This window comes from Amphiura filiformis, chromosome 11 (genome assembly GCF_039555335.1).
Source record: "Amphiura filiformis chromosome 11, Afil_fr2py, whole genome shotgun sequence".
Classification (NCBI taxonomy): domain Eukaryota; kingdom Metazoa; phylum Echinodermata; class Ophiuroidea; order Amphilepidida; family Amphiuridae; genus Amphiura; species Amphiura filiformis.
The window spans coordinates 7,957,965-7,984,268 of record NC_092638.1 but is presented as its reverse complement, the minus strand read 5'-3'; the positions used below and the strand labels follow the sequence as shown (position 1 = coordinate 7,984,268).

At 36.8% G+C, this 26,304-nt stretch overlaps 2 protein-coding genes across 2 annotated transcripts in view; one reads left to right on the top strand and one right to left on the bottom strand.

The window, feature by feature from the left end:
• The window catches only part of LOC140164114 (uncharacterized), a 38,555-nt gene extending 27,051 nt beyond the window's left edge, over positions 1-11,504 (bottom strand). The window contains exons 1-7 of the mRNA XM_072187359.1: positions 10,622-11,504; positions 8,077-8,997; positions 7,244-7,621; positions 5,770-6,086; positions 5,250-5,405; positions 3,308-3,485; positions 2,470-2,581 (exon numbers count right to left, since the gene is read on the bottom strand). Of these exons, the coding sequence (XP_072043460.1) occupies positions 2,470-2,581; positions 3,308-3,485; positions 5,250-5,405; positions 5,770-6,086; positions 7,244-7,621; positions 8,077-8,997; positions 10,622-11,504 (2,945 nt within the window). The remainder of the gene's footprint in view (positions 1-2,469; positions 2,582-3,307; positions 3,486-5,249; positions 5,406-5,769; positions 6,087-7,243; positions 7,622-8,076; positions 8,998-10,621) is intronic.
• The window catches only part of LOC140163447 (E3 ubiquitin-protein ligase CHFR-like), a 129,076-nt gene that overhangs the window by 85,403 nt on the left and 17,369 nt on the right, over positions 1-26,304 (top strand). Inside the window, exon 11 of the mRNA XM_072186760.1 lies at positions 12,086-12,164. Within this exon, the coding sequence (XP_072042861.1) occupies positions 12,086-12,164 (79 nt within the window). The remainder of the gene's footprint in view (positions 1-12,085; positions 12,165-26,304) is intronic.

The window sequence follows — 26,304 nt, the reverse complement described above, 5'->3', positions numbered from 1 at the left end:
TTGAGCTAAATCGAGCGTCGACTTGGTGGAACATGGATTGCACTATGTGATAGTTTATGAATCCAGTATCAAGCCAGTACCAACATAAGTCAACATCACTTTTTGGTTGTCAAAATTAATTTTTAGTGATTTTCTCCATTGAGCCCCACAGTCAGTCCGGTCCGACTGCTTGATCAGGAAGTACTGCCGAATCAGGCAGTATGTTGCCGAGTCAGGCAGTATGGTATCCCACAATGCAATGCTCTATTTCAAATAGAGCATCTTTTGATATAGGGCCTACTGTTATTTCTTGGTTTAGAGTAAATTAGGTAAAATATATAAAATTATTAATGAATGTACAATTAGTAGTAATTTTTCATCAATTTTAGTTAAAATAAAGTTAATTTGCATTTTTAAATCAAATTTTTAAAACCGTTCGAAATTGTTTTTTATTTAAATTATTTTTCTCCGGTGAAATTTTTTTTTCGCCCGGTGAAAAATTGTCAACTTACATGTAGCTCATGTGTGTCAACGTAAAACTTCCCCGATCTTTTATAAAATCACCATGAACAATTTGGTCCTTAGTCTGTCGAATTCGGAAGGGTTACCAAAGCCTGTGTTGCCTAACTCGGCAACATGCTGCCTGATTCGGCAGTACTTCCTGATCAGGCAGTCGGACCGGACTGACAGTAAAGCCATTTTTGGACCGTACATGCACATTCCACTTCCCTATGGATGAATAGCGCCACCTAGGGGGTATAGGGCCTACTGTGTGATGTGAGCTAGCCTACCTAATATCTGAGGCTTTGAGCCTTTGTCATGTTTGTTACTTCAAACTTGTTCTCTGTAAGGCTGCGATCACATAGAAGTATACTATTCGGGTATACGGTGCACGTTTTGCAGGTGCACGCGTATAGCTCAAATCGAGCAAGGCAATTTCATAGTACCGGGTCACATAAAGCTACGATCGCATAGAAGTATACTATTCGGGTATATGATGCACGTTTTGCAGGTGTACGCGTATAGCTTAAATCGAGCAAGGTAATTTCATAGTACCGGGTCACATAAGAGCTATTCGAAAAAGCCGTATACCTGCGTATAGTATAGTATAGTATAGTGGGAATCGTGCGTGTTCGATTTAGTGCAGCGTATACCGTCCTAATTTTAAAAACCTAAACCATATGTGGGTAAATTAATTCTGCACATTATGACACCTCATTGAATGCAATGTGACCTCGTCCTCAACTCAAGAAGTAAAGAAGTTACAAGCATTTTGATAAGACGAAGAAAATGGGTAGGCCTAAACTGACATACTCGCTATTCGCTATACGAAATACGCTCATTCGACAGGCTGAGTTCACATAGTATACTCCTATATGAACTCAGCCTGATCGAATGAGCGTATTTCGTATACCGTATACTTCTATGTGAACTCAGCCTTTAATACAAGTTCAGTGAGTTACAGTGTAAATTATTATGACATCTCACCCATCGATTGCCGGCCAGTACTGCGTACAAAACCAAATTTTAACAAAGAGGCATGCAGTGGTGCTCGCATCACTAGCCCTGCTCTTTAATCTTACAAGCAGTGTACATAGGCCTACATCAGACATGACATACGGACAGGATACGTTATGGCTGCATGCTGACACTCACATTGCTCACCCACAGTCACACGCGTACACACTGACAATACACCACACCACAGTCATTACAGTGCATGCTCATACTGTGCCAAGATCACCCGGCAAGATCACAATACAATTGTCCATTACAAAATATTTCTCACCTGAAAATATCATAGCTGTCTCTTCCCCAAAGTGCTTTCTAACCACCGCTGCGACCTCCTGCACTGATGCGTTGTGTTTGAGACCAACAAATGGATTTTTTGAGTCCATTGCGATTGCGAAATTCAAATGATATTTATCTCGGGGTCGATGTCGTCTGATTTGAGCTGCATCGTGCAAAAAAGTTTGGGGTTGACATCTCGTCCAATGAAAATTGAGTTCTGAATCACGTGTCATAAAAAGTGTTTCATTCCTAAACATCCGTGTTTACAAGTGTTTCCGTTTAGCAATTAAATATTATTCTCAATTGAATGTGATGTTTAATTGCTAAACGAAAGAGCCTGTAATGTTTAGCAAGTGTTTAGCTCAGCAATTGGTAACATTACCGCTTAGAAATTTAACATGTTTAGAAAGCCTTGAATGTGTAATTGTAAAACACACAATTTTAGAGTATAGATATTAAATACAAGTGTCGAGCCATAAAACGTGTTTAGATAATTGTATGTGTGTAATTACAAAACATTGCATTTACAGTGTACATGTAAGCAATCAAACAAAGCAAAAAACATTGTAAGTTGATTGATATCCTTACAGGCAGCGTGAAAGCAGCGCTCATGGTGTGATGGATTCCGGTCCCTATTATAAAATCTTAGATTATCTGAACCCATTTCTGGTCACCATAAGACAAAATAACATAATTTACCTTAGTATATCAGGGTGAGCACCAGTAGTGGTGTGTGTGATGGAACTAGTATCAGAGCTTGCTGATGATGGCTTCCTGACATCTTCTAGTGAAAGAAGACTCATGTTATTTGCTGTAGGAAATTAACAAGAAAACAAACAAAAAATAACTTCAATAGACACGGGTGCATGGAACAATGTTCTATCAAACGCTGGTGAAAACAAGACGCATGCTGGTAAAACAAAATGTGTGTTTGGAAACAACTTGCCCGTATTAGGGTAAATAAGGACTGCACATAGTATTAATATAATGCATTGGTAGGCTAACCAAACTTTTTACCAAGTACAGAAATAACTTATAAACTGCGTATTACTTATAGACTCTGTCATGTTGAAAGCTTAAAAAGATACCTACGCTGAATGAAGATGCCATGATGGCATCGCAAGCTACATGTAAGTCTCTGCTCAACACACTCTCAGAAGGTATCTTTTTAAGCTTATGCATATTACTTGTTTGCTTGAAAAATTGTGCAAATTAATGCACTTATACTGAGATGTTGATGCCTCTAATCTCTCTCCCATAGGGGTTGTACATTAGATGCATTATTTTGTACAATATCACTCAACAATTAATACGCAGTTATCAACCTATAAATGAATGATCTTCAATACATTCTTCTGTATTATAGAGGAAAAAAAAGTCACTCCCATTCATGGACGATTGTGACTATGCTTGCAGAAACCATGCATGGTTGTGACCAAAGTGTGTGAAAATGTCCAGAATGATCTGATCACATAAGACCAAATCCAATTGCACACAGTGATTTCTGCATCAAATATTCTTTCTTCCCATAACTTACATGTGTTTTGGATATCACTCTGTGGGTCTAAAAATGGTATTTCTGCAATTGGAGTGTCTCTTTCCCGATAGACTTCAATCGTTCCCATGATTTCATTCACGCAACTTTTCTTCTTTTCAAAGTACACGAAACACATGGAATCCAGTTCTCCAAACTGCAATGCTGAGTACTCTATTTTCTGTAAATATATATTGTGGAAACATCTATAATAAATTACTGAGTTTGGCGAATTGGTAAGGCTAAAAACTTCTACGTTTTACATTATTTCGGAAAATGGATATTTGCGTTACGTAGAGTAAGGTTGTCTGCACCCCAATAAAACGTCCAATTTTGTTTTTGTTTACGTTAAGGGTGTCAAATTATGTTAATTAGTTTTAAAAGCACTGGCAGCGCACTGCATGCTAAAACTTTTCACACCAACACAATACACTAATGTTGATATAGCCTGAAATAGGCCTTTTCTCCTGCCATCAGTGTGAGGCTATCATGCCTGTAGTCTCAACTATTACACGACACAGTAGAAGTATGCCTGTAGTCTCAACTATATATTACATGACACAGTAGAAACTCAATTAACATCTTGCATACAAATCTTAAATATCAGGTCAGCCAGCATACCACAGGGGGCAAAGAGGGAAGTGAATAAAATTGTGTTCATCTGCTCAGTGGTGTAGCCAGGACTTTTGCAGGGGGGCAGCAAGGTACATTTCAAGGTGAGGAGGGGGGCAAGCTTGGACGACAATGGTAAAAAATGGCCTAAAAGGTACAACAAAATTGTCCAAAATGGGCTAAAAAGTACTGTAAATGCATAAAAATCTTAAATATCAGGGCGGCCAGCACCAAACAGGGGCAAGACCTCTCACGGTGGATATGATATGGTGGCAAGAAGACGGTTCACGATCTAATTGCAATTTCAAGCCATTGATTTATATGGAAAGGATACTAAATATTATATTTCTAAATGATAATCTCCTCTCATACCATTACTCACATTAAATAAAACATTTTTGCATGTACACAAAATATACAAAATTTACAAACCGTGAAAGACTCTGACCGCGAAGGACGGATGATCGTTAGTATGTTATGAATTGAATTTCAATAGAATGAAATTGATGAATACAAGGTGATACTGATATGACTGTTAACTGAGAATGCATCTCATTTCTTTGGCCAAAAACTCTAAGCCCTGGTTATTTGTTGTTGTGTTGTTGTTTTTGGATGTCAAAAAAGGTTACGTGGATGCAGAATTTCTTTTTTTTATTGCGTTTTTTGTCCACTTTTTTTGCTCTGCGACCAATTTTTAAAAACCATGCGCTCTTGAAGCTAAAAAAAAAATCTTTCTTTTTTTTTTTTTTGACTAAATTTGTTGATATAAACATAGAAATGTAATAAAAAACAAATTTATTCATAAATTTGTAGTAAGCACTATATACCCAGCAAACACAAAATGTTTTGGACATTATTCGCAAAAGGTTAGGAAAGGTTGCAAGAAAAAACCTAAAAAATAACATTTATTGAAAATGTACTGCAAAATATTCTAACATAATGTTATAAATTGTTATTTAGATGTTGACAAAATAGTTGGCAAAAAATGATGCCTATAATTTATAAAGGGAAACAGTCATACGTGATGTGTTGCAAAACACTAGTATTATAGGTAGAGGTGAAGCATCACTAAAATGTGAGTAAACATCATCAGTTTATTTGGAATTTCAAAAAGAACCAAAAATCGCAGTAGATTATAAACATTCCAAATGAACATTTTGTAGATTATGTCCCTATATGGTTAGGTCTATAGCCAACCTATACATTGACCTTATTGAGTTTTAAAACTATTACAAGAAATGCCATATGCATGTTTGTGTAAACTGTAAGTTTAATAATTCAAATCTTGATGCAAGCAAGCAAAATAATCAAATGACAATTAGCCAACACATACCTTTACTGCTTTCTGTGGTTCCCATCCATCATATTGACCAAGAATCCGTACAACAAACTTCATATCACTTGTGTTTTCTTCTCTCAAGTTGAGTTTGTAAGGTCTTCTTGTTGCACACTGACACGCTTTACTGTCTTTCTCCACATCAATTACATTCTGGGGGGAAGTGAAATGAAAGAACAACATATCAGATTATGGTAACGTAATTCTCAGTGCACCAATTGCCCATTGACAGATAGCAATTATTGAGAGTTGGCCAATGGTGTGCAGGTGGGAAGGTTCTCCCAGTCTCCCACTCCAATACTGGGACAAAATTGACTTGTAATGTGCATCTTTTTTTTTTGGGGGGGTAGGATTGTTTTAGACTTTCATAGTTTAGTGTCTTTTTTGCATGATCAGAGATTCAGTGGATGGTCTGTTACTAAGAAAAAACATGTTCTGTTCATAGGACTATATTGAAATACATGCTGTGAGTGTGATTATGGATATCACAAAATGTAGTGTGAATTATTAAGTTTACCTGAACTTCATCCTCTCTTACAACATATATCTTGATGAATACTCCAGAATGCATCAGGTTTGATGGTTGCATGAAGGTCAGAAACATCAGTCTCAAGAACGGCAATTGTCTAAGTCCTGGTTCTGGTCCTTGTTGTAGTTCATTGTTACCCCATAACCAATTCCACCAGTAGGAAAATGAAAACCCACTAAAGTGGTAGACTCTCAACTTAATTCTGTTTGCTTCTACAATGAGAGTTGCCTCAGCACTTCCATCAATCTCAACAGAACCATTACCATCTTTCTGCCAAATAACTCTCCACACACAATCTTGAGAAGCTGTTGATATAAAATAATAAAATTTAATTTGTAAAGGAAATAACTAATGATTCATCTTTATACAGTGACATTAATTATTTCAGCTTCAAAGAATCAAGCGTTAAACCAGAATTTAATCCCAAATCCTGCCATTTAGTCTCTGTCTAGCACAAACATTGATTGAAGCAAAACTTACCTCAGTCAGGCAATGCAGTGGTTGCTACCATAATCATAATCTCTTAATGATTTAATTATCTCTTAATACTATCCGAATTCAAATCCTTACCCTAACTGTAAAACAAAACTCTAAAGCTGAATTTATGTTCATTAGAGCTTTTGCACAAAGTGAATTGTACATATACTCTTTATTTACCTCTATTTTCAGAGCATCAAGCTGATTGATCAGTAACCATTGTTTTTGCAAAAGCGACACAGCTTTTGCTATTGATCAGTTTGATTTCAACTCCTGAGCAGTGACACTGGTGAAGGCAGTCTTATCGTCTTGCCTAACTTTTAACTGAGGTGGACTCAAGGGAGAGCATTTACGTTTTTTTTTCAAAAATAATTTATATGAAAGTAATAGATCCGATGTTCTTGATTTTGTTGTGATCCCAATCATTAAAAATAAATTTTTGGAGATCAATGTAAATAAGTGCTCATTCCAATGCCATAATAAGCATAATTGTTGAAGATAATGCATGATTGTTTTATTATAAAAAAATTTTAAAAAAACTGTTCATGTTCAAGTACAGATCTGATCACAATCCAGCCTCTAAATTCCAATCACATTTCAGTTAAAAAGAAGTGTTGCTATATTTGATTCATAATGGCATTTCTGATTTGGCAGTACCATTAAAAAAAATAGGAGACACTAAAATATTGAAATTTCTATATATGTGACACGATCTGGTCCATGGAGGCCAAAGGAGGCATTTTTGAAAATTGAGTTACTATAATTATTACCTTCTAAAAACATTAAGCTATCATGTACTGAAAATAACAAAAGTCTAGCATACTTAGTTCAAAAGTTATGAACTTTTGTGATGTGTATTTTCTAATGTAATTTATTGTTTTTTTGCCTTTATCTCAGTTTCAAATTTGCCACCTTTGGTCTCCATGGACCAGATCGTGTCACATATATTTAAAAAATGTATCTTTTAATAAGTTCATGTAATTACCACTGGATGTTCTTGTCCATACTGCCAACTGTTTTGCAGTAATATTCTCTGCTGAATGTGGGAATGTGATTTGTACTGGTTTCTTGAATCGTAGACCATCTGGCTTACAGTGAATTGCTGGACCTATGATAATATCATTTCCTTGGATTGTATGATGATATTCTTTGTCCCAGTGCACTGATGCTGTTATTTCCACTGGTTCTTCATCTGGAATAGCACCTGGTGGAATTTTGATGGATACCCCTGTATCGTTAACCTCTATCTTTCCTCCATCTTGGTTGATGTCCATTGATTTCACTTGGAATATAGGTGCAGCATTCACATTCACAGACTCCGAGCCAGTTTGATTTGCTGTTACAAGTTCCCAGTAAGCTAGTTCTAAAAGAAAATAAGTAAGCAAATAAAATACAGTCTGAATGTCTTTACCTTTGTTACATGATTGTGATGTGATTGTAGATCAATGTTTATGAAAACAACACTGTTTTTTAATTGAAGGTATCTACTAAGGTTTCTGTTCTTATATTTCCAAAATACTGCAATATGTTGGAATCACAAATAACATGGGAAAATAAAACAAGTCTCTGCAGTGAAATAATAAATACACTAAAATATATCCTAATTAGACTAATTGGCTGCAGAGATTTCTGTTTGTTTATTTGATTATAAATCACAAATCTGTTGCTTAATTTACCAATCCAAACTGAAAGCAAATGAAGGATATATTCTGTATTGACAACAAATTCCGTATTGACAACAATTTCAGGTGAAAAATATGTTTAATATGATACCATTTTTTCACAAAAATCTTGTAACTTGTTTTGCTCAATACTTACCTTCAATTATAGTTCCAATGGTAGGACGTTCTGTGGGTTCATGATTCCAGCATCTCTTCATCAGGTCTGACAGATCTTTTGGACAACTTTCTGGAATGGTTGGTGTTTTAGCTCTACCCTCATAAATTGTCATCATGTACTGAAAGAAGTTAGCACCTGGAAACGGTTCTTCTCTTGTGCATATTTCAAGTACCAGCATTCCATATGCAAATATGTCACTATTCTTTGAATACTTTGAAACAACTCCTTCACCTGGTTTGATTATTTCCGGTGCCCAAAACATCCATGTTCCTTTCATGGTTGTTTGTGTGATACCCTGCTCAGTCAGTTTTGATGCCAAACCAAAATCACATAGCTTTAAAGTGAAATCATGAAAAAGAAGACAGTTTCGAGCCTTTATGTCCATGTGAAGAACATTGTTGTCATGCAGATATTCAATTGCCAATGCAGATTCTTTCATCCACTTGCGTTTCAGTTCTTCTGAGATAGGTTGAAGTTTGTTCCTTATAAGATGATCATGTAGTGAACCATGAGGTGCTAGCTCAAGTACCAAGTATGTTAATGGGTGATCATAGCTTACTCCAAGCACAGTGGCTATGTGTTGATGATGAAGGCTACTCAGCATCTCAATTTCTTCATTTGCTTTTATGAAGATTTTTTTGGCTGCTGCTTCTGCATGTCCTTTACATGTTTTAGTGAGTGATACATAATACACCTCACTAAAACGACCTCTTCCAATGTGTTCATGGAACACCATGTTGGAAAACGGTATTTCTTTTACAGGCAATGCACTTGATAATAGCTGGGGTTGCTGTTGAACGTTCACCTTGAGTGGACTTTCTGGTTGCTGTTGAACGTTCACCTTGTGTGGACTAGCTGGTTGCTGCTGAACATCCACCATGTGTGGACTCTTTGCTGCTACTGAAACAACAAAGGACATGCATTTGTCAGCTTATGAATTCCCCCCAATCCACCTAGTATTTTATTGATCAGTCCTTATATTGAAGGGAAACATGACTACGAGTTGGATAAGACATGCTTGTGTTGTTGTTGTTGTTGTTGTTGTTGTTGTTGTTGTTGTTGTTGTTGTTGTTGTTGTTATTATTATTATCTTCATTCTTCATATTACTTTATTAACAAACAAGGTTAAAAAAAGCACACACAAAACCCAGGACATGGCCAACATGCCAATGTAAAAAACAGCATGGACCAATGCAGGGAAAACGAAGCAAAAACAAACAATTACTTACAAGAAATGCATAAAAAGTACCAACAGACATGATTAAACAATGTTCAATTTGAGGTATTTGAGGTCATCCCACAAGGGCTCTTTTCTACAATTCCAAATACTGTATGAGCCCAACAAAGCTAGTTTAGAAATGTCTTTGGTGACCTTTTTGGTGAATGTAGCTTTGCAAAATTTGAAAATGGAACGCACACGAGAAACGTTATCTTTACTGACCAGGCCACAAGAACCAACCTCAAAACAAACTAGATTTGTTTTTACACCCTCCATGTTAAGATCAGAAAGAAGACCGGCATATTTGTTTTGCTTACGATCATAAGATGTTTTAATATTTTGTTCAAAAGGAACAGTGAGTTCGGCAATCAAAGCCTTTTGGGCAGATTCTTTATACAAAAATATGTCCGGGCGTTGAGATGTGGGCAAAATATTTGGAGGTATTGTACACCCGGAAGAGGTCATGCCCTTGACATTTATAAAAATGGAATCTCTGGATCAAATTATAAGTTTCCATCCGAGGGGCCTGAATCAGAATTGATTTGGGTAATTTAATTTTTTTATACAAAAAATTGAAGGAGAAAAACCATGTTAGTTATAGACCCTAAATTACTTCTAGTTATTCAATGTTGAAAACTGGAGACATACTGCTAAGCTGGATAAAGTTGTATGTTTTAATTACCTTTGCTTGTATTGAACAGCTAGCAATGCATACTAATTCAATGTGTCTGTGGCTGTTCAATTGAGGTAACAGTAATTATAATGTACAACTTTATGCGGCTTTGAAAAAAAACAATTATCAAATTTTCTTAGCAATATGTCTCCAGTTTTCAACATTGAATAACTCCAAGTATTTTAGGGTCTATAACTTCTTTTTTCTTCATTTTTTGTAAAAAAAATTTTTTTAATTACAGTATTTCTCCAGTTTCCAACCTTGAATAAGAAGTAATTTAGGGTCTATAACTTACTCTCTCTTTTTTTTTGTAAAAAGATAAAATAAATAAATAAATAAATAAATAAATTGCACTCCTGGAAATTTCAAAAGACAAGGTCTGATATTTCTGAAATATGAAAAAGAAGCTCCAAATAAGGCTCAGATTGCACCAGAGAGTATCTAGAACCCAAGAGCTTCCAGGGCCTTTAGGTGGGGCCTTGAACCCCGGCAGTAATGACTTTGCGCTATGTGCACATAATTTTCAGATTTTGGGAGAATCAGTTGATTCTTGCAAAATTGGGTTAGGAGAATCAACTTTGATTCTCCTGAGCTTTAACAAGTCGGAGGCCCTGCATCCTGGGTGTACTTACCCAGCATCTGGTTTGCTTCCTCTTGAGTTTGAGAGTGAAGTCCTTGTCCTGAAGTTGCAGCTTTCTTATGTGATGAAGTGCCAAGTGCATGTTGCATGGTTTTCTCATGCATGGTTAGCACTTCCAAAACTTCCTCCATGCTTGGTCTTTTGTGATAATCCTTTCGCCAGCACCATCTTAATAGGTCAGCAAGAAATTGTGGACAGTCTGCAGGAATTGGAGGCCGCTGACCATTATGGCCAACTTGATAAAGAATGACTTGAAATAGACTGCCTTGAAATGGAACCTCCCTTGTTAATAATTGCCAGAGTACAATACCATATGAATAAACATCAGATTTAGGTGAAAGGCATTCCTCAACAAAAATCTCTGGTGCCATGTATGGTATTGTACCCGCAAAGCTACAGTTCTCCAGTGTCAAAAAAGTATCTTTTGATATACCAAAGTCACAGAGTTTAAGAATATGTTTATTGTTAATCAAATAATTATTAGGTTTAATATCTGAATGAATAATTCCTATTCTATGCAAATATTCAACTCCTCTTGCTGCTTGTTGAGACCATGCATTAAATAAATCTTGTGGGAGGGGTTGATATTTGTGTTTTTTAAGATAGTTTCCCAGATCCCCACCTTCACATAACTCCAATATCTGCATAAAGTTGTATTGTTCCTCCACTACCCCAAACAGTTTGATAATGTTGGGGTGATCAAGCGCAGACAGGATTTCAACTTCTTGCCAGTCAGGTGTGTGAAGCACTTTTGCAGCAACAGTTCTGTATGAATATGAATTTTTCTTCCATATTACTTGATAGACTGTGCCATAACCACCACTGCCTAGTTTGTGTAGAACCTCTATATCTTTTCTGGGTATTTTGATTGCCATTTCAAATCTGAAGATAAATTATATAAATATTGATATGTATTAACAAAATCCCTTTATATCACATTTCTTTCACACCTATGGTGCATGCATCATATAAAAGAGCTGGATCACCAAATATGACATCTTGTTCATACATACTCACGATATAACGACGTTTCTGATTGGATATGGGACGATTTTTGCTGGTCATAAATTCCGTTTATGACCAGTACGCAGGGCATAAACAAGCTGCGTCACGCAGCGTTGGAACCCAATTAACGTGATCCACGATTTGCTAGTGTTGCGTACACGCGCATGTTACCGCGCCCATCTCACGCGGAGCGCAAAAGATGAACGCGTTGACTCCAGGCCATTGACCTTATGAGCCGAGCTGCTTCCTGCAAGTAGGCCTACTCATTTTCTCCCAATTTTGGTTATTTAAACTTGTAAACCCTTATTATTTTCATTTGTATTGAATCGCTAACAATGTTCAGAATGTTGGGTATGTATGAACGGGGTTCATTCATAGGATTTCGGGCATGATCGTTGATTTATGCCCTCAATCCTATGAATGAACCCCTAATTCAACTTTCTTTTTACAGTGTCGGATTACTGTACAGCGGATCAACAAAAATCATATCGTGAATAACCTTGTTGAGGCCTATCTTAAAGATCATTCAGGTAAGTTTAAGTATAGTGGTGAATTTGTTTCTCTCTCTTTGCCTCATATGCTAGCATTGGTACAAGGCAATAGGACTTCGGGATAGAAACCCAGTAATCACCTTGTTTGTCTTATTCCAATAGCCCAGAAAGGAAATCTTGGGTGAACTGACTTAATTTATAAATAATTGAGATAGCAAAAAAATCAGAACTGGTGGTAGTGAGGATGGAACCAGCACACTTGAGATTCCTGGTCTACAGCTTATCCAACTTTGCCACACAGAGAGGAATACATTTTTATTCTCTCAGGTCCACTTCCTTTATTTAGGATCCTCATAAATATTATTTACATCTTGCATATTCTTATGTCCGACTAGAAGGAGAAACATTCAGGCCACCTTCTTATTGTAATATTCCTATAGCTATAGCTGGCAAAAAGAAGAAAATATGGAGACCTCAAAGTAGTGAATGTCTTATATATACATAATATAGGCCTATTATACGTAATGTGAATGATAAATATTGGATTATCTTCAAATAATTTATTTTGTAGAGCTGGCTTACACGAATACATTTGAGCAGCCTGATGATATAGCTTACAGCATATCACCCAGTAAAAGTAACTGGATGTGAGAATTTCAGGATTAAAGAAGAAAAAGGAAAGGAAAAAAACACCAACAAAAGATCAATATGCAAAAAGCATAGCCTCATGAGGAACATGTCATTGATATGATTGGAAAAGTTCTGAAATAAATATCCAACTTTGTAATAATAAATTCTGATGTGAGATGTGCATTGCAGGAGCTAAGAAATCATTCAGCCTGCAAACCAACTTCACACTGTTTGAAGGTTCAAACACACAAGTTTTGTGACTTGCATTCCCTGCCTTTCATGTTTTCATTTGTCATGTCAATTATTATACAAACTAGCGGGAGACCAGCGCTTGCTGGTCCCCGCTAGTTGAGTAAACGAGAGCGGTTAGTAAGCGGGAGTGTTTAGTAAACGGGAGTAAACGGCAGGTGATGATAATCATGCTGTCTTGGTGTAGATTATTCATCCAGTAATAATCAGATAGCTTCAGATGTTGATGATCATGTTAGCTCCTGTCATGTAAGAAGCTAAACTTTTATTTAAGTGAATATCCAGATCTGTGATAATGTTGTTGGCTCAAAATATGCTAAGGTGTCATATTATAGCCATATATTTGGACATCTTTTTTTAAAAATAATAATTATAGAAATGGAATATTTGCTAGTTTAGTGGCAAGTTTAGGTAGTAAAGACATAGCATACACAATTTAAGTAAAATCCTTTCACTCTAAATAATAAAAAAATAAAAAATAGCTGTAAAATGCCTATTTTTACACTTTTATTTGTAACATGCCAAGAGACGCCTTTTTTCAACAGCTTTTAATTTTTTTATGGATCCTTATAGAAATTCATGTGACCTGTTTCCCAAAATGGTGCAGTAAACCAATCAAAAAAAAACAGAAAGAGGCATTATGAATTATAAGTTAACAGATAAAAAAAGGATTTAAAAGTTTGCCTTTATGTATGTTACTATTGTCTGTCAAACTTTTGATTGATTTTGAAGTCCCTCAGTTTTTTATAAACAAAGACTTGAAGCATAAACTAAAGGGTAAATCAATAACTTCATTTCTCCATATTATAATCAATTTGTAAGTGGCTGCCATCTTTTTTGAACATACAACAATTTTAAAATTTTTCTTGAAATGTCTGTCAAATAGTAACATACGCAAGACGGTGCTGTAATTCCTGCTAAACTAGGGTGATACAGCTAATTATGCTACATGACATAGCATTTAGCTCCACCTAGCTTTGTGGCACTATCACTTTGTGAGGAGAAGCTTTTTTGATGACACAATCCATTGTTAAGTGTTGTCTGTCAAACATTTGTACGCATAAGTAACATACGCAAGATTTGTATGTGTCTGTCAAAAGTAACATACATAATACGTTTAAAAAATTAAAAATCACTTGATGTTCACATTATGATGATAGTTTAGAGTTTATAAAAGTGTTTTAAAACATGTGATTTATAAACTGCATGTGATCTTTATTCAATTTCCCATCTTGAACTACTGTTTTTGCCAAATTATTATTCTGTATGTTACATTTGACAGACATCTTATGTATGTTATGGCTTGACAGACACACATATTTTATTTATAACAATTTATCCTCCTTATTGTAATATTTGGACACATTTTTTCCACAATCAGTTGCTGTAGGTCCTACACCTAAATAACCACAAAATACCTTATGTAATACTTTATAAATTTTTATTTGATTGCAGAAAATCATCAAAATTGTGTCTGTCAAATATAACGTACGCAAGGGCTAGAAAATTAAATTTGTGAAGTAAATGGTCTATAACTTATCTTTCTTTTAGTGTATATGAACGATATATGTGCATACTATAATTTAAACCTGGTTGGAGACCAAAAGAAAAGAGCTGGAAAAATAATTGTGTGTTACACTTTTATGACACCTTAGCTTATTTTGAGCCTGTTATACTCACTCAATCCCTCAGATTTATTTTGCAAATCTGTCACCCAATGACCCCTTTTTTCACCAGCTTACACCCAATGACCCCCTTTTTTAATAGAAATTTACACCAAATCTGCAAATATTTTAGCGCTAAGCACATTGTGAACAAATTTAACATTTTGTAGCAATTTCAGTTTCAAAAGGCAATTTTTCACAAAACGTTGCCCAGAAAGTTATATTTTACGGTTAATACCACTGAATTTTAGCGTTCTCAGACATTTTCTTGGAGACCCCCGCTGAATGACCCCCTTTTGACCATAATAACCTTCGATAGACCCCTAGTGTCATACTCTGGTAGGGACAGGTACGTTACTTTCATATTCGAGTGCATGATGCCCCCCCCCTCCCCGGCGCACCCTCCATCAGACACCCCCGATAACAACTATTATAGTGTCAAAGTGGTCGTGAAATAGCTTCAATTCGGTCTTTATTTTGATTTTTTTTCAAATAGGGCCTACTCAGGGGGCCACATTCCCCCTGGGTATTAAGAAGTGTCCGTTTTTGTCAAAATGGTGCTTCAATTGAGCCTTTATTTTGATTTTTTCAAATACTCAGCCCCCCCTTGATACCCCCTGCGTATAAAGAAGTGTCCGTTTTGGCTTCTGTTTTGGACACCTGTACACTTTAAAGCAATGACAAAACTAAAATGGTCCCCGAAATGGCTTCAATTAGGCCTAGGCCTTAATTTTGATCAAGTGTTCAATTCTAAGTGGACACCAACCCCCTCCTCAGACCATCAGACAACCCTCTGCGGCGCAAGCAACCTATCTCTGGCGGCCGCGCGACCTATAAACCCAGGCGCAGATACGTGTCAGGGTGTGTGACTCGCCACTAATCGGCGGCGTGCATTTGACGCGCTTTTTGGTCATGACCGAGCCGTAAGGTTATTGACCTCAACGGCCTAGCAACCAACCAATTTTTTGTTATTTCCATAGTGATTGAATAGTTTTGCAAAAATGAGCGTCAGATGGTTTAATGGCAATATGTATCCGATCAATGTACGAATAAATCAGAGCTGAAAGTGAAACCATCTCTGAGTCTATTCGCGAACAAGATTTAGCGACTTCCTTTTATTTATATAGATATTGAATGTTTATGAGTACAATGGTAAGAATATTTTCATGAGGCGAAATTTGACTTTCAACAAGGCCGAGTTGAACAGTTCATATTTCACCAAATGAAAATATTCTTTCCATTGAACGAATGAAAACATTTAATATTTGTTTTATATAACTCAAACCGGTACATAAATTCAGTGCCGCCGAGAGCCATTACGGGCCCGGGACAATGTGAACACACTGGCCCTTTTGATCAGCGATGACGGTGCAGGACTTCATAAGTGACATAGGGGAGGGAGGTTGGTGTAAACTCATTGAACATAGCAGCATGGATACTGATATTTGCTTAAACAGTTACCTTTTTCAGAGTCTTGGTTAGCAGTGACGTAGCTTGTTCCCCAGTCTCCCTCATTGTAGCCAACCTATACATGGAGCATTTCGAGACCAAGGCTCTTGCTACGGCCCCTCGCCCCCCGTCGAAATGGTTTCGTTATGTCGATGACACGTTCGTCCTTATCCATGAATATGACATTGATGGTTTTACAATGCACATCAATAGTCTCGACAAGAACATCAAATTCACCAACGAACCCGAACAAGAGGGTAAACTCCCCTTCCTAGACACTTGTATCCATGTTGAGGATGACGGTAGCACCAAAGTCACCATATACTGTAAACCAACGCATACCGACCAATATTTGAACTTTGACTCGAACCACCATCTGGAGCATAAAAGGTCGGTGGTCAGAACGCTGATGGATAGAGTGGACAATTTGGTTACTACAGACGAGGATAAACAACAGGAAACGGGCCACGTTAAAACTGCCTTCAAGGCAAACGGCTATAAGTCCTGGATGTTCAAAACTCCCAAACCAAAGAAAAAAGAAAGATCGCAAGGAAACAACTGGACAGTATGAGCGTAAAATCAACGTCCCCTTGCCATACATCAAAGCACTTTCTGAGAAGTTGTCCTACATTTTCCGTGACCACAGGGTCAATGCTTATCACAAACCGGTCAGTACCATCAGATCCTTTTTAGTACATCCGAAGGACAAGACCCCTAACACCAACAAATGTGGTGTAATTTACAGAATCAGCTGGGCCCCGAATGTGAGAACACTTATGTTGGCGAGACAAGTAGAAATCTTGGCACCCGGTTCAAAGAACATGCTAGAAGCACCACCCCCCGAACAGCAGTCGGTGACCACAAAGCTGATCACAAACACGACATCAGCATGGATGATGTTAAAGTCATCGGCAGGGAGGATCGTTTCTGGAACAGAAAGATCAGGGAAGCTATAGAGATAAAGACACTAAAACCTACACTCAACAGGGACGCCGGATACGACCTGCCCGCCATCTACAATGATCTGCTGACACTTGACCACCCATTGGGTGGTTATGTGACAGGAGGATTGTAAACACTACGCTGAATGAAGACGTGGTGATGGTGTCACAAGCTACATCGCTGCTAACCAAGACTCTGAAAAAGGTAACTTTTTAAGCAAATGTCCTTGAACATATGTTGAAGCGGAGCAAAAGTAGCATGTTTAGCTGAAAATAGTCAAATATGAACATAAGTTCACGAAGCTGTAGTAGACGACCCACTCCCAAGTATAAAAATATCAAAAACAAACTCATTTGACATTTTTAACCTGGGTTCGGCAAAGGAATCTTAAACCGCGATGCTGCTATCACTAGTATCAGTCACTATAGGCCTATTTATACTGATCAAGAGTACAGCATCTGGCTATCAGCTTTTCATTTTTGGTGGACGATTTAACTTCAAATAGCTTAAAATGTAGTCACATCCATCCATGCATGTTCATGTCTACTTGTACACAGCTCAATTCATATGAATGCCTAGGCAGGCAGGATGATCAGGATTATTTTTATTCACATATCCTCCAGCAGGTATGATCACCTCATCACATCATCATTAGCAGTGAAACATTTTTCTAATCGTTCTTGATAGGCCTCGCAGTTGTCAAAAGGCTCAAACTTTCCTTGGCAGTTCGCCATCCTCGAAATACTAGTCTATTCATGTTACTGTACATACACACACTGAGGGTGCCGAATTTCGAAGCCATGTCATCATCCCATGCAAGTCCGTCATATTGTTATTGACGTATTCTTTGCAATTTACCTTCTTTCTACTGCTATTTTGTGGTCCAAAATTCCCTCGCTGAGCTGTACAATGGTAAATACCGCTAGCTGAATACATCCACAACTCCTTACAGCTTCGAAATTCAAAAATTCAGGAAAGTATTTCTGATACATGGTACATGAGTATCTCGTCGCGGCTGGCTGAAAACCAGGAAGCAAACAGTTCAGGGTTGGCAATATTTTCAGCCCGAATTGCTGAATATCCAAAAGTCGCCCAATATTTTTCTTAACCATTTTTATGAAATAGATATAAGTTGCGAGAACCAATCATGAAAACATGGCTCAATTTTGCTCATAAAAATTCCAGTGACCAAGTTTCTATGGGACAGAACATTGTAAAAAAATTGTGGGGGTAATCTTCAAAAATCGCCCAATTGGGCTATAAGTTCGCGACTTTGCAACCCTGAAATTGAAACTGAAATCTGAATCGTAAATACCGGCAAACCACACTCGAAACCTATGCCCGGGCATAGATATGCTTCTTTTGCTTCTATTTATTAGAAAACATAGCATTTTGCTTATTCCTTGTAGGGTTTAGTTACTACACTACTAAACATTCTGAAACTGCAAGAAAAAGAACATGCGTGGGGAATACTGTAGTTTGGGATTGACCGATCTCTGAGTGCCCCTTTAAGTCATTTGACACTACGATGAGAATAAAATTGGCTCCACCCCTTGACCAATCAGAAACAGTGAATAGTTTCCGTCTCGTCCATAATTGTACAAGGAGCTACAAGGGTTCTTGTATTTGGCAAAAGATAATACAATTTATTTAAAGAAAAATCAACGGTGGTACAAATCGATCAAGATTATATTTAGTATTTACTGTGATAAATATCGAATAATAACCCAAATAAATAAGAAATACCTGTATGGAAAAGTCAAATTATACAACGCAAACTATTTGTCATCCCTGTGGGAAAGTGCAGCAATTTATTTGCCAAAATCGATCAGCAGGAGAAAATACCCCTAATTTGCATATAGCATCTATCTTGGCCTGTTAACAGGTATCACGAACCTCACTTGTGTAGTGCACAAATCTACAACTATGAGTGCAAAATATTGCCATGTGACAGGACACTGTTCAAGATCACAACACAATGTAATTGTAAAGTTGACTTTTCTGTTATTTTATAGGGGCTGGCATTTTTTTTCGGAAGGAGGGTCATAGATTTTTGGAAAGAAAAATAGGGGGGTCATAAAATATTTGATGACAAGATGACCACAGATAGTTTGTTTATTTCTAATTCAAAAAGACTGATTTCAATACAATTTTAGTCTGTTTAAGGGATAAGGTGTATCGGTGGGGGGGGGGTTCATAAAAATGTTGTTGCCGAAATAGGGGGGTCGCAATTTTATTGACGCGGATGTTTTGTTAATTTGGAAGAAAATGCCGTCCCCCTTAATTAGCACTTTACTTGATCAGATGCTTTTGATATTTAATGGCATGCCGAAAGACAGAAAGAGCCTCGTTTTGTGTGCCAATATTGTCTATCAGGTAAATAATCATGTCCGAAATTCTAAAATAACTACAAATATAGACGGATTAAGAAAGGCATGAAGTATTTTTCCCGTTATTATGAAATATTTATCTTAAAAAAATAATTTAATAATCCACACAATCGTTCTCCATGTGTCGCGAATAATTTCTTTCCTTGAAGACAATATTGTCCCTGGCTAGAACTATCGATGTAAATGCGTACATATTTTGCTTCCCAAGGTAAACTCAAATTGTGTGCTTCTTCTAGTCTGGGATTTCCCACCCGAGAAAAAGTCCTATCAAACGGTTCTGCTTTGGTAGAAAATATATTTCCCATATTATATCTAGTTGGTAGCTTAGTGGGGGGGCTAGAATACCCTCCCCCCAACAATTTCAGGTGAAGTGGAAAAATGTCATTAAAATCCAGGAAACTAGGTATTTTTGACATATTTTTGGCAACATTTTCTGACTCAGAGGGGGGAACCGCCTCCCAGAATGGATCATTAACAAATTCCTTTTGTCAGCCCCCCCCTTGCTAAAAATCTGGGTAGACTGGTGAAAACGTCTTTACCAGCCATGGAATGATGAAGGACTTCTTCCTGAGCCAACTTAAAATGTTCACATCCTAGTGAGAATGCATGATGAATCGTTTTTTTTTTTGTATCGCACCCGGCCTCATCAGCAGAATTCCCTGAAGAAGTCTCGGGTGATATTGCCCATGTCATGGTCCGTCTCTAAACAGCGTAGCTAAATAATTATGTTTATAAATTAATTTAGGTATATTTTATAGCCGGTAGAGATCCGGGGTAGTTATTTACCCGATCAGGTTTTATCCACACACGTATATTGTACATATGCGTACACACACGACACCGAAGTGCATCGAACGGTTCATAAACAAACTTTGAAGTTTTACCGCAAGACAGCCAAACACCACGGCAACAGCATAAAATGAGGTCACAATTATGCAAATGATATTGATTACTATCGGGAAAATGGTAAGGCCTGCCTACACAAATGCTGCATCACAATTGGTTAATTTATAAGAAAATGCATTACATCATGCTATTCTTAGTAGGCCAAAAATCCGACATTCTTGCCATAGGGGCCTGTGTTAAGCATTTTGACCGCAATCGAAAGTCAGTAGTCCACTTGGGTATCAAGCTAACAGAGGGCGTACGGTGACTGAATAGGTCAGGAAAATCTATCAATTGTGCACACAATCAGAGTTTTAAATGCAAAGTTAATTCTGAGTATGCACAATGGCAAGTGGACTACGGAGAAGTCTAGATATCAAATAATTTTGATTTTTTTAAATTTTGATATTTAACAGTCCTCAAAGTAAACTTCATAAATCTAATGATATGTACTTAAAATATAGGCCTATGTAGCTGGGAGGAAAAGCCATCCATAAATTGAAAATGTTGACCTTTCATATTGAAGATTTTTTCCCAAAAAGGCCTACAAATGTTTGGTGTTTTGGGGAAAAAATGTATCTTCAATATGAAAGGTCAAAATTTTCAAATGATGATGGCTTTCCTCCCAGCTACATACACTTTAAGTACATATTATTAGATTTTTAATGTTTACTTCAAGGACTGATAAATGTCAAAAATATCAATTTTTAATAATTTGCCATAAAATGTTTATAATACCACAAATTTCAAAAAATTAAAATTATTTGATATCAGAAGGACATTCCTCATATTGAGAATGCAATTCGATATGTCTGATGTGCTCTCAGGTCCCACAAAAATACTGTGCAAATGTTGCTATCCAAGCCCTTAAGGCTTAGGATACTGGATAGAGCTGTTTCATCTGGGATAACAAGATAATATTTTGTTGAAATTGTTACAATGTTCTTAAGGGAAGGGGTATGAACATTTGGACAGTATTTATTGTGGGACATTAGAGCACATCAGACATATCGAATTGCATTCTGAATACGAAGAATGTCCTTCTGATATCAAATAATTTTGATTTTTGAAATTACAATGTAATACACATTTTATGGCAAATCATTAAAATTGATATTTTGACATTTAACAGTACTCAAAGTAAACTTTATATAAAATCTGATGATTTATACTTAAAGTGTATGTAGGTGGGATGAAAAGTCGATGATCAATTGAAAATGTTGACCTTTATATTGAAGATATGGATTTTTTTCCCAAAACTCAAAAACAATTAGGTCTTTTTGGGAAAATAAATCCATATATTCAATATAAAAGGTCAACATTTTCAATTGATCGTCGGCTTTTCCTCTCAGCTACATACACTTTAAGAATATATCATTAGATTTATAAAATTTACTTCGAGGACTGTTATATATCAAAAATGTGAAAAATATCAAATTTTAATAATTTGTCATAAAATGTGTATTATATCATGAATTTCAAAAATGAAAATTATTTGATATCAGAAAGACATGCTTCAGTATTCAGAATGCAATTCGATACGTCTGAGGTGCTCTCATGTCCCACAAAAAAATACTGTCGAAACGCCATAAACGCTCATTCTAGATCCCTTAATTTCATTAAATTCTTAAGATGTCATTTATAAATGAATCTTTAAAAATACAAAATTCATTTAAACACATATTTTGTAAACCTATATTAAAGGAGTATTTTGTGATCCTAGCATCCTCTTTTTATGACATTTTTCAGTTAGATATCCACAAAAAAGGCTGATTACCAAAATTTCAGTTGATTCCGATTTTGCGTTTTCGAGTTATGCATGTGCAATTTTAAGGGCACTACATGATTGACCCTGTTGCATTGCACTTTCCTGCTCCATGTGTATGAAGCTAGACCACTAGCCTGGTGAATGCATCAAATTGTAACATAGATCCTACAATCTTGGATAAAATGTAGACCCTACTTGGAACTTTGCACTTGATTGTATCTCATACAACTTCATGTCAACTTTTATGAATAGCTCCAAAACCTTTTCTATCTACCGAGGCACCAAAGTATTTATATTCTAAAACATGCGTGCGATATAGTGTGTATGCAATAAACCAACCGGAATGATGATTGAAATGGCAGCCATTATGGAGGAAAGTTTTAAGATAGCTTAAGATGACAGAGGGACAGGTCTCCAGATCGATTCCACCTTTCATACATATATCACCTGTTTTATTGACTTATCATGTGAATTGCCCATGGTACCTTATGGAGGACAGAATTTCATTTAAAGGATGACTCGGGCAATCACAACATTATGCCTTAAAACAACCTCATATTGACCATAAAAACAAATAAAAACAGCCTTCTCTCAACACGCGATATTCAGTGCAATGATATGTATAAATTGTCATTTGTGCTCAATTGTGGTCAGCCTTCATTGTATTTCTAATACGTCAATTGCACTAGACAATTTCAATGCCTGGGAATTTTGAATATCGCGTGTGGAGAAACAGCTGTTTCAATTCGTTTGTATGGTCAATATGAGTGTGTTTAAAATAAAAGCACATGATTCGTGCTTCATAATCAATTTTCTAACATATAAGGCATAATATTGTGATTGCCGGAGACATCCTTTAAATGAAGATGACGTCTTTAATACATTCTAAGACTAACACATTTTCTGATTCGCCCGCATGTTCATTTCATACGTGCAGAATCAGTACTGGCTATATAAACGACATCTCTTCATCAAAGAGAGTGATTTTGAATAGATAGATGGGTGTTTGGTCACATCATATGAGAATCATAACTTCTCTATTATCCAGTGTAATTGCTGAATATTTTTGGGGTGGGTGGGGGACTGAAATTACAAGTCATGAAAACAACTCACCTCACTTCTTTGTAAACTGAAAATAGATAATCCGAAACAGATGGAATGAGCTGGAGTTCAGCTGACAACTTAATTCAGTAGTCCTAGTTAAAATCAGGTAATTGTTCTCAGTTTAGAGCACCATGAAACTGTCACTAAAATAGAGTTATGTTAGCCACTGAATGGCTATGCTAGAACTCATCCGCACACATGATTAATGGTCCACACACATAATTAACACACATGTTCAGTTCTTTGTAACAAAATGAACAATCATCAAAGTTCAAAAACTGGTTTGTAAATGCTAGACAAATTAATAGATACAACCATTGCATCGCAGCACAAGAAAGCTTTATGCCCAACTAATCTGATGCAAGGATGTGCAAATCCGTAAAATGAACACTGGATGCAGTGTTGCAAAAGACTTCAGTGCCACAGCAACAATTTTGCTGCACCAAGTGTGCTCAAGTAGCCCAAATTTAATGATGCATTAATTTTGTAAACTTCAGGTGCATTTTAACGGCAAACTGTATGACTTCGCCCAATTGGATAGAAGGTAATTGATTAGCCAACTTCCGTAGGCAGTAAATAATCATTATTTATCACTCATGAAAGTTGAAAACTATTTGCATACATTTTTTCTGGTAATCTGACTGTGCATAATTCTGTCTTAATATCTCAATGTTTAGTATGTTGTGGCAGCCGGGTTCCATGTAGCCCAATTGGGTGGCTAAACTGTGGCTTAACAATGAATGAATGATGCAATAACAATGTAATAACCTGAGCTCCATGGTGTTGATTAAAGAACTGATAAGTAGCCCAAATTCAGGTTCATTTTTTTTCTCAAACATTTTCCCAATTAACAAGATTTAAAAAAAAATAAAACAGCTGTAACATCTCTGCATATCCAGTAACTAGATGATGTTGGGTGCGCTATCTGATTCATAGGGTTTGCAACAACTTAAGTGTCTAAATTAAAATTGAAAAAAAAAAACTAGAAAAACATCCGGATATTATTTTTGTTATTAAGCAACAATTTAAACTATTTTTGTACACTAAGGTTGTTGGAGTTCTTTTATGTCCCCCCCAGATATGCTGGTAGAGCTTGAATACATGTGTTAGTAAATAGCATGGTACCCAATAGATCCACTTGAAGCAGTCAAATTAAGTGGCAAAGCTAGTATCACTGCCGTTGCGGAATTTTGAACCTTTGACAATGAACTTGAGTTATCTCTCTTGAATAAACAAGTGTTTACTGATACTGGGACTAGAGTTGCTACCAAAACACACACTGAAAAAGACTACCAAATAGCTGCTCCATTGGTTTATGTATAAAATGAGGCTCAGAAAGAAGGCTTTTTTGTCAAGGGAGCAACTCACTTTTGAAAGACAGATATGGTGGTTGAAAATAGCCATTGACTTATATTAAGAAGAAACTGTAGGTGGCTGAACTTTTCTCAAATTTTGCCAATTTTGGCAAGTATCAGAGAACAACATTTTTATAGTATAGACAATATTATATAGTGTGTCCCAATGAATAATAAACCTTAATTGTGCCCTCTTAAACCTCTTCGTAAGTGATCACATTTAACTTTAATGGAAGCTTCAATCCGTTATATATTATTCAATCATTCTTTATTAATCACATCATAAAAATACATCAAAATTAACAAAATAATGTACGAACACCCCCAGGACACGCTGAAAACCTGCGTTAGCAGGCCATCAAGCAGGCAGGAGGGCCTTAAAAAGGCAGCAAGCAAAGGGGGGGGAGCTAGATTTTAAGGTAAAGAGCCGCCTCCCAATGGGGCTCATTACGGGCGTTCCAGATTGTAAAGCTGCTGACTAGCGCGATCTTACTAATCTCCCGGACCAATTGCTTGGAGAATTTGGCTGCTACTGAATTTGAAGGTGTCTCATAATCTCCCCACGTTCTCACTTGTAACCAGACCCCTGGACCCAATTTCAAAACAGTTCAGGTAACATTTGAACCCTTTTTGGATGATATCAGATTGCAAATTTTGGTATTTGGAAAATTTTCTCACGTGGGCATTTTTGATGTTTGTTTCTAGAGGAACGGTTAGCTCGAATATGTGAATGGACTTTTTATGGTTGTCAATGATGATAAGATCTGGTTTTTGAGCAGTAGGCAGGATATTTGGTGGAAAAGTGCCGCCTGTTATTGTGTATCCAGGGAGGTTGTCAAAAATAATACAATTGTCTTTGATGGTTTTGGACAACATATTAATTTAATAATATGAGTGAGGATACTATTGTGCCGCCATGTATACCTGCCTTGCTGGAGGGACACTGAGCAATTGTTCAAAACATGGAGGAGGGTTTGAGTGTTATGGCGTAACTTACATTTGGCATTGACTCTTTTACCCCAAGTTCGGAGGTTGGTGAAAGTGGGTAAAAAGTCAATGCAAGATCTAACAGCAAAACTCAAGACCCCCCTGGGCAAGTTATAGATCATCGACTTCCAAGTAAGGTCACTGTTCTCAGCTTCAATAAGTTTTAGCATGTTACCCTGGGCGACAAGGGGCTGGATATAATTTCTCCATTCCCTTTGTTTTTCACATGTGAGTTCCTTTTTGATGCTTTCCTTGACCACCTTCCATTTGGGCCTGATTTCTTCAGTAGAAGAATCTTGGACCGCATTTGCGCAGGCAGTGAGGTAGATGGCGCTCCATCGTTTACTCCCAAAATTCTTCATTTTTTGCTTCCAAGCAGACTCCCGAGTGATCTTACATTGAAGAGCGTGGATCACTCGTTCATCTGCTTTCACGAGACATCTTGCATACGATAATGTATGAGCTTCTAAATAGATGTCAGAAAGTTTTGGGAGGGATAGCCCATCAGGGCTGTAAAGAACAGCTGGTGTGGAACCAAATTTGGCAACCCCAAGCCAAGATTTTATAGCATTGGTGTGAAGGTGATCAAGACACATCAACTGGGTGTCGGATAGTTCATGGACTGAGAACAAATAGCGTAAAGCAGGAATAGAGTATTGAATGTATACTCTGAGTTTATACTCATCCCTTACGAGGCTTTCATTGATATTATTCATTATGTTCAGTGATCTTGTTCTGAATGATCTCAAAGGTGTC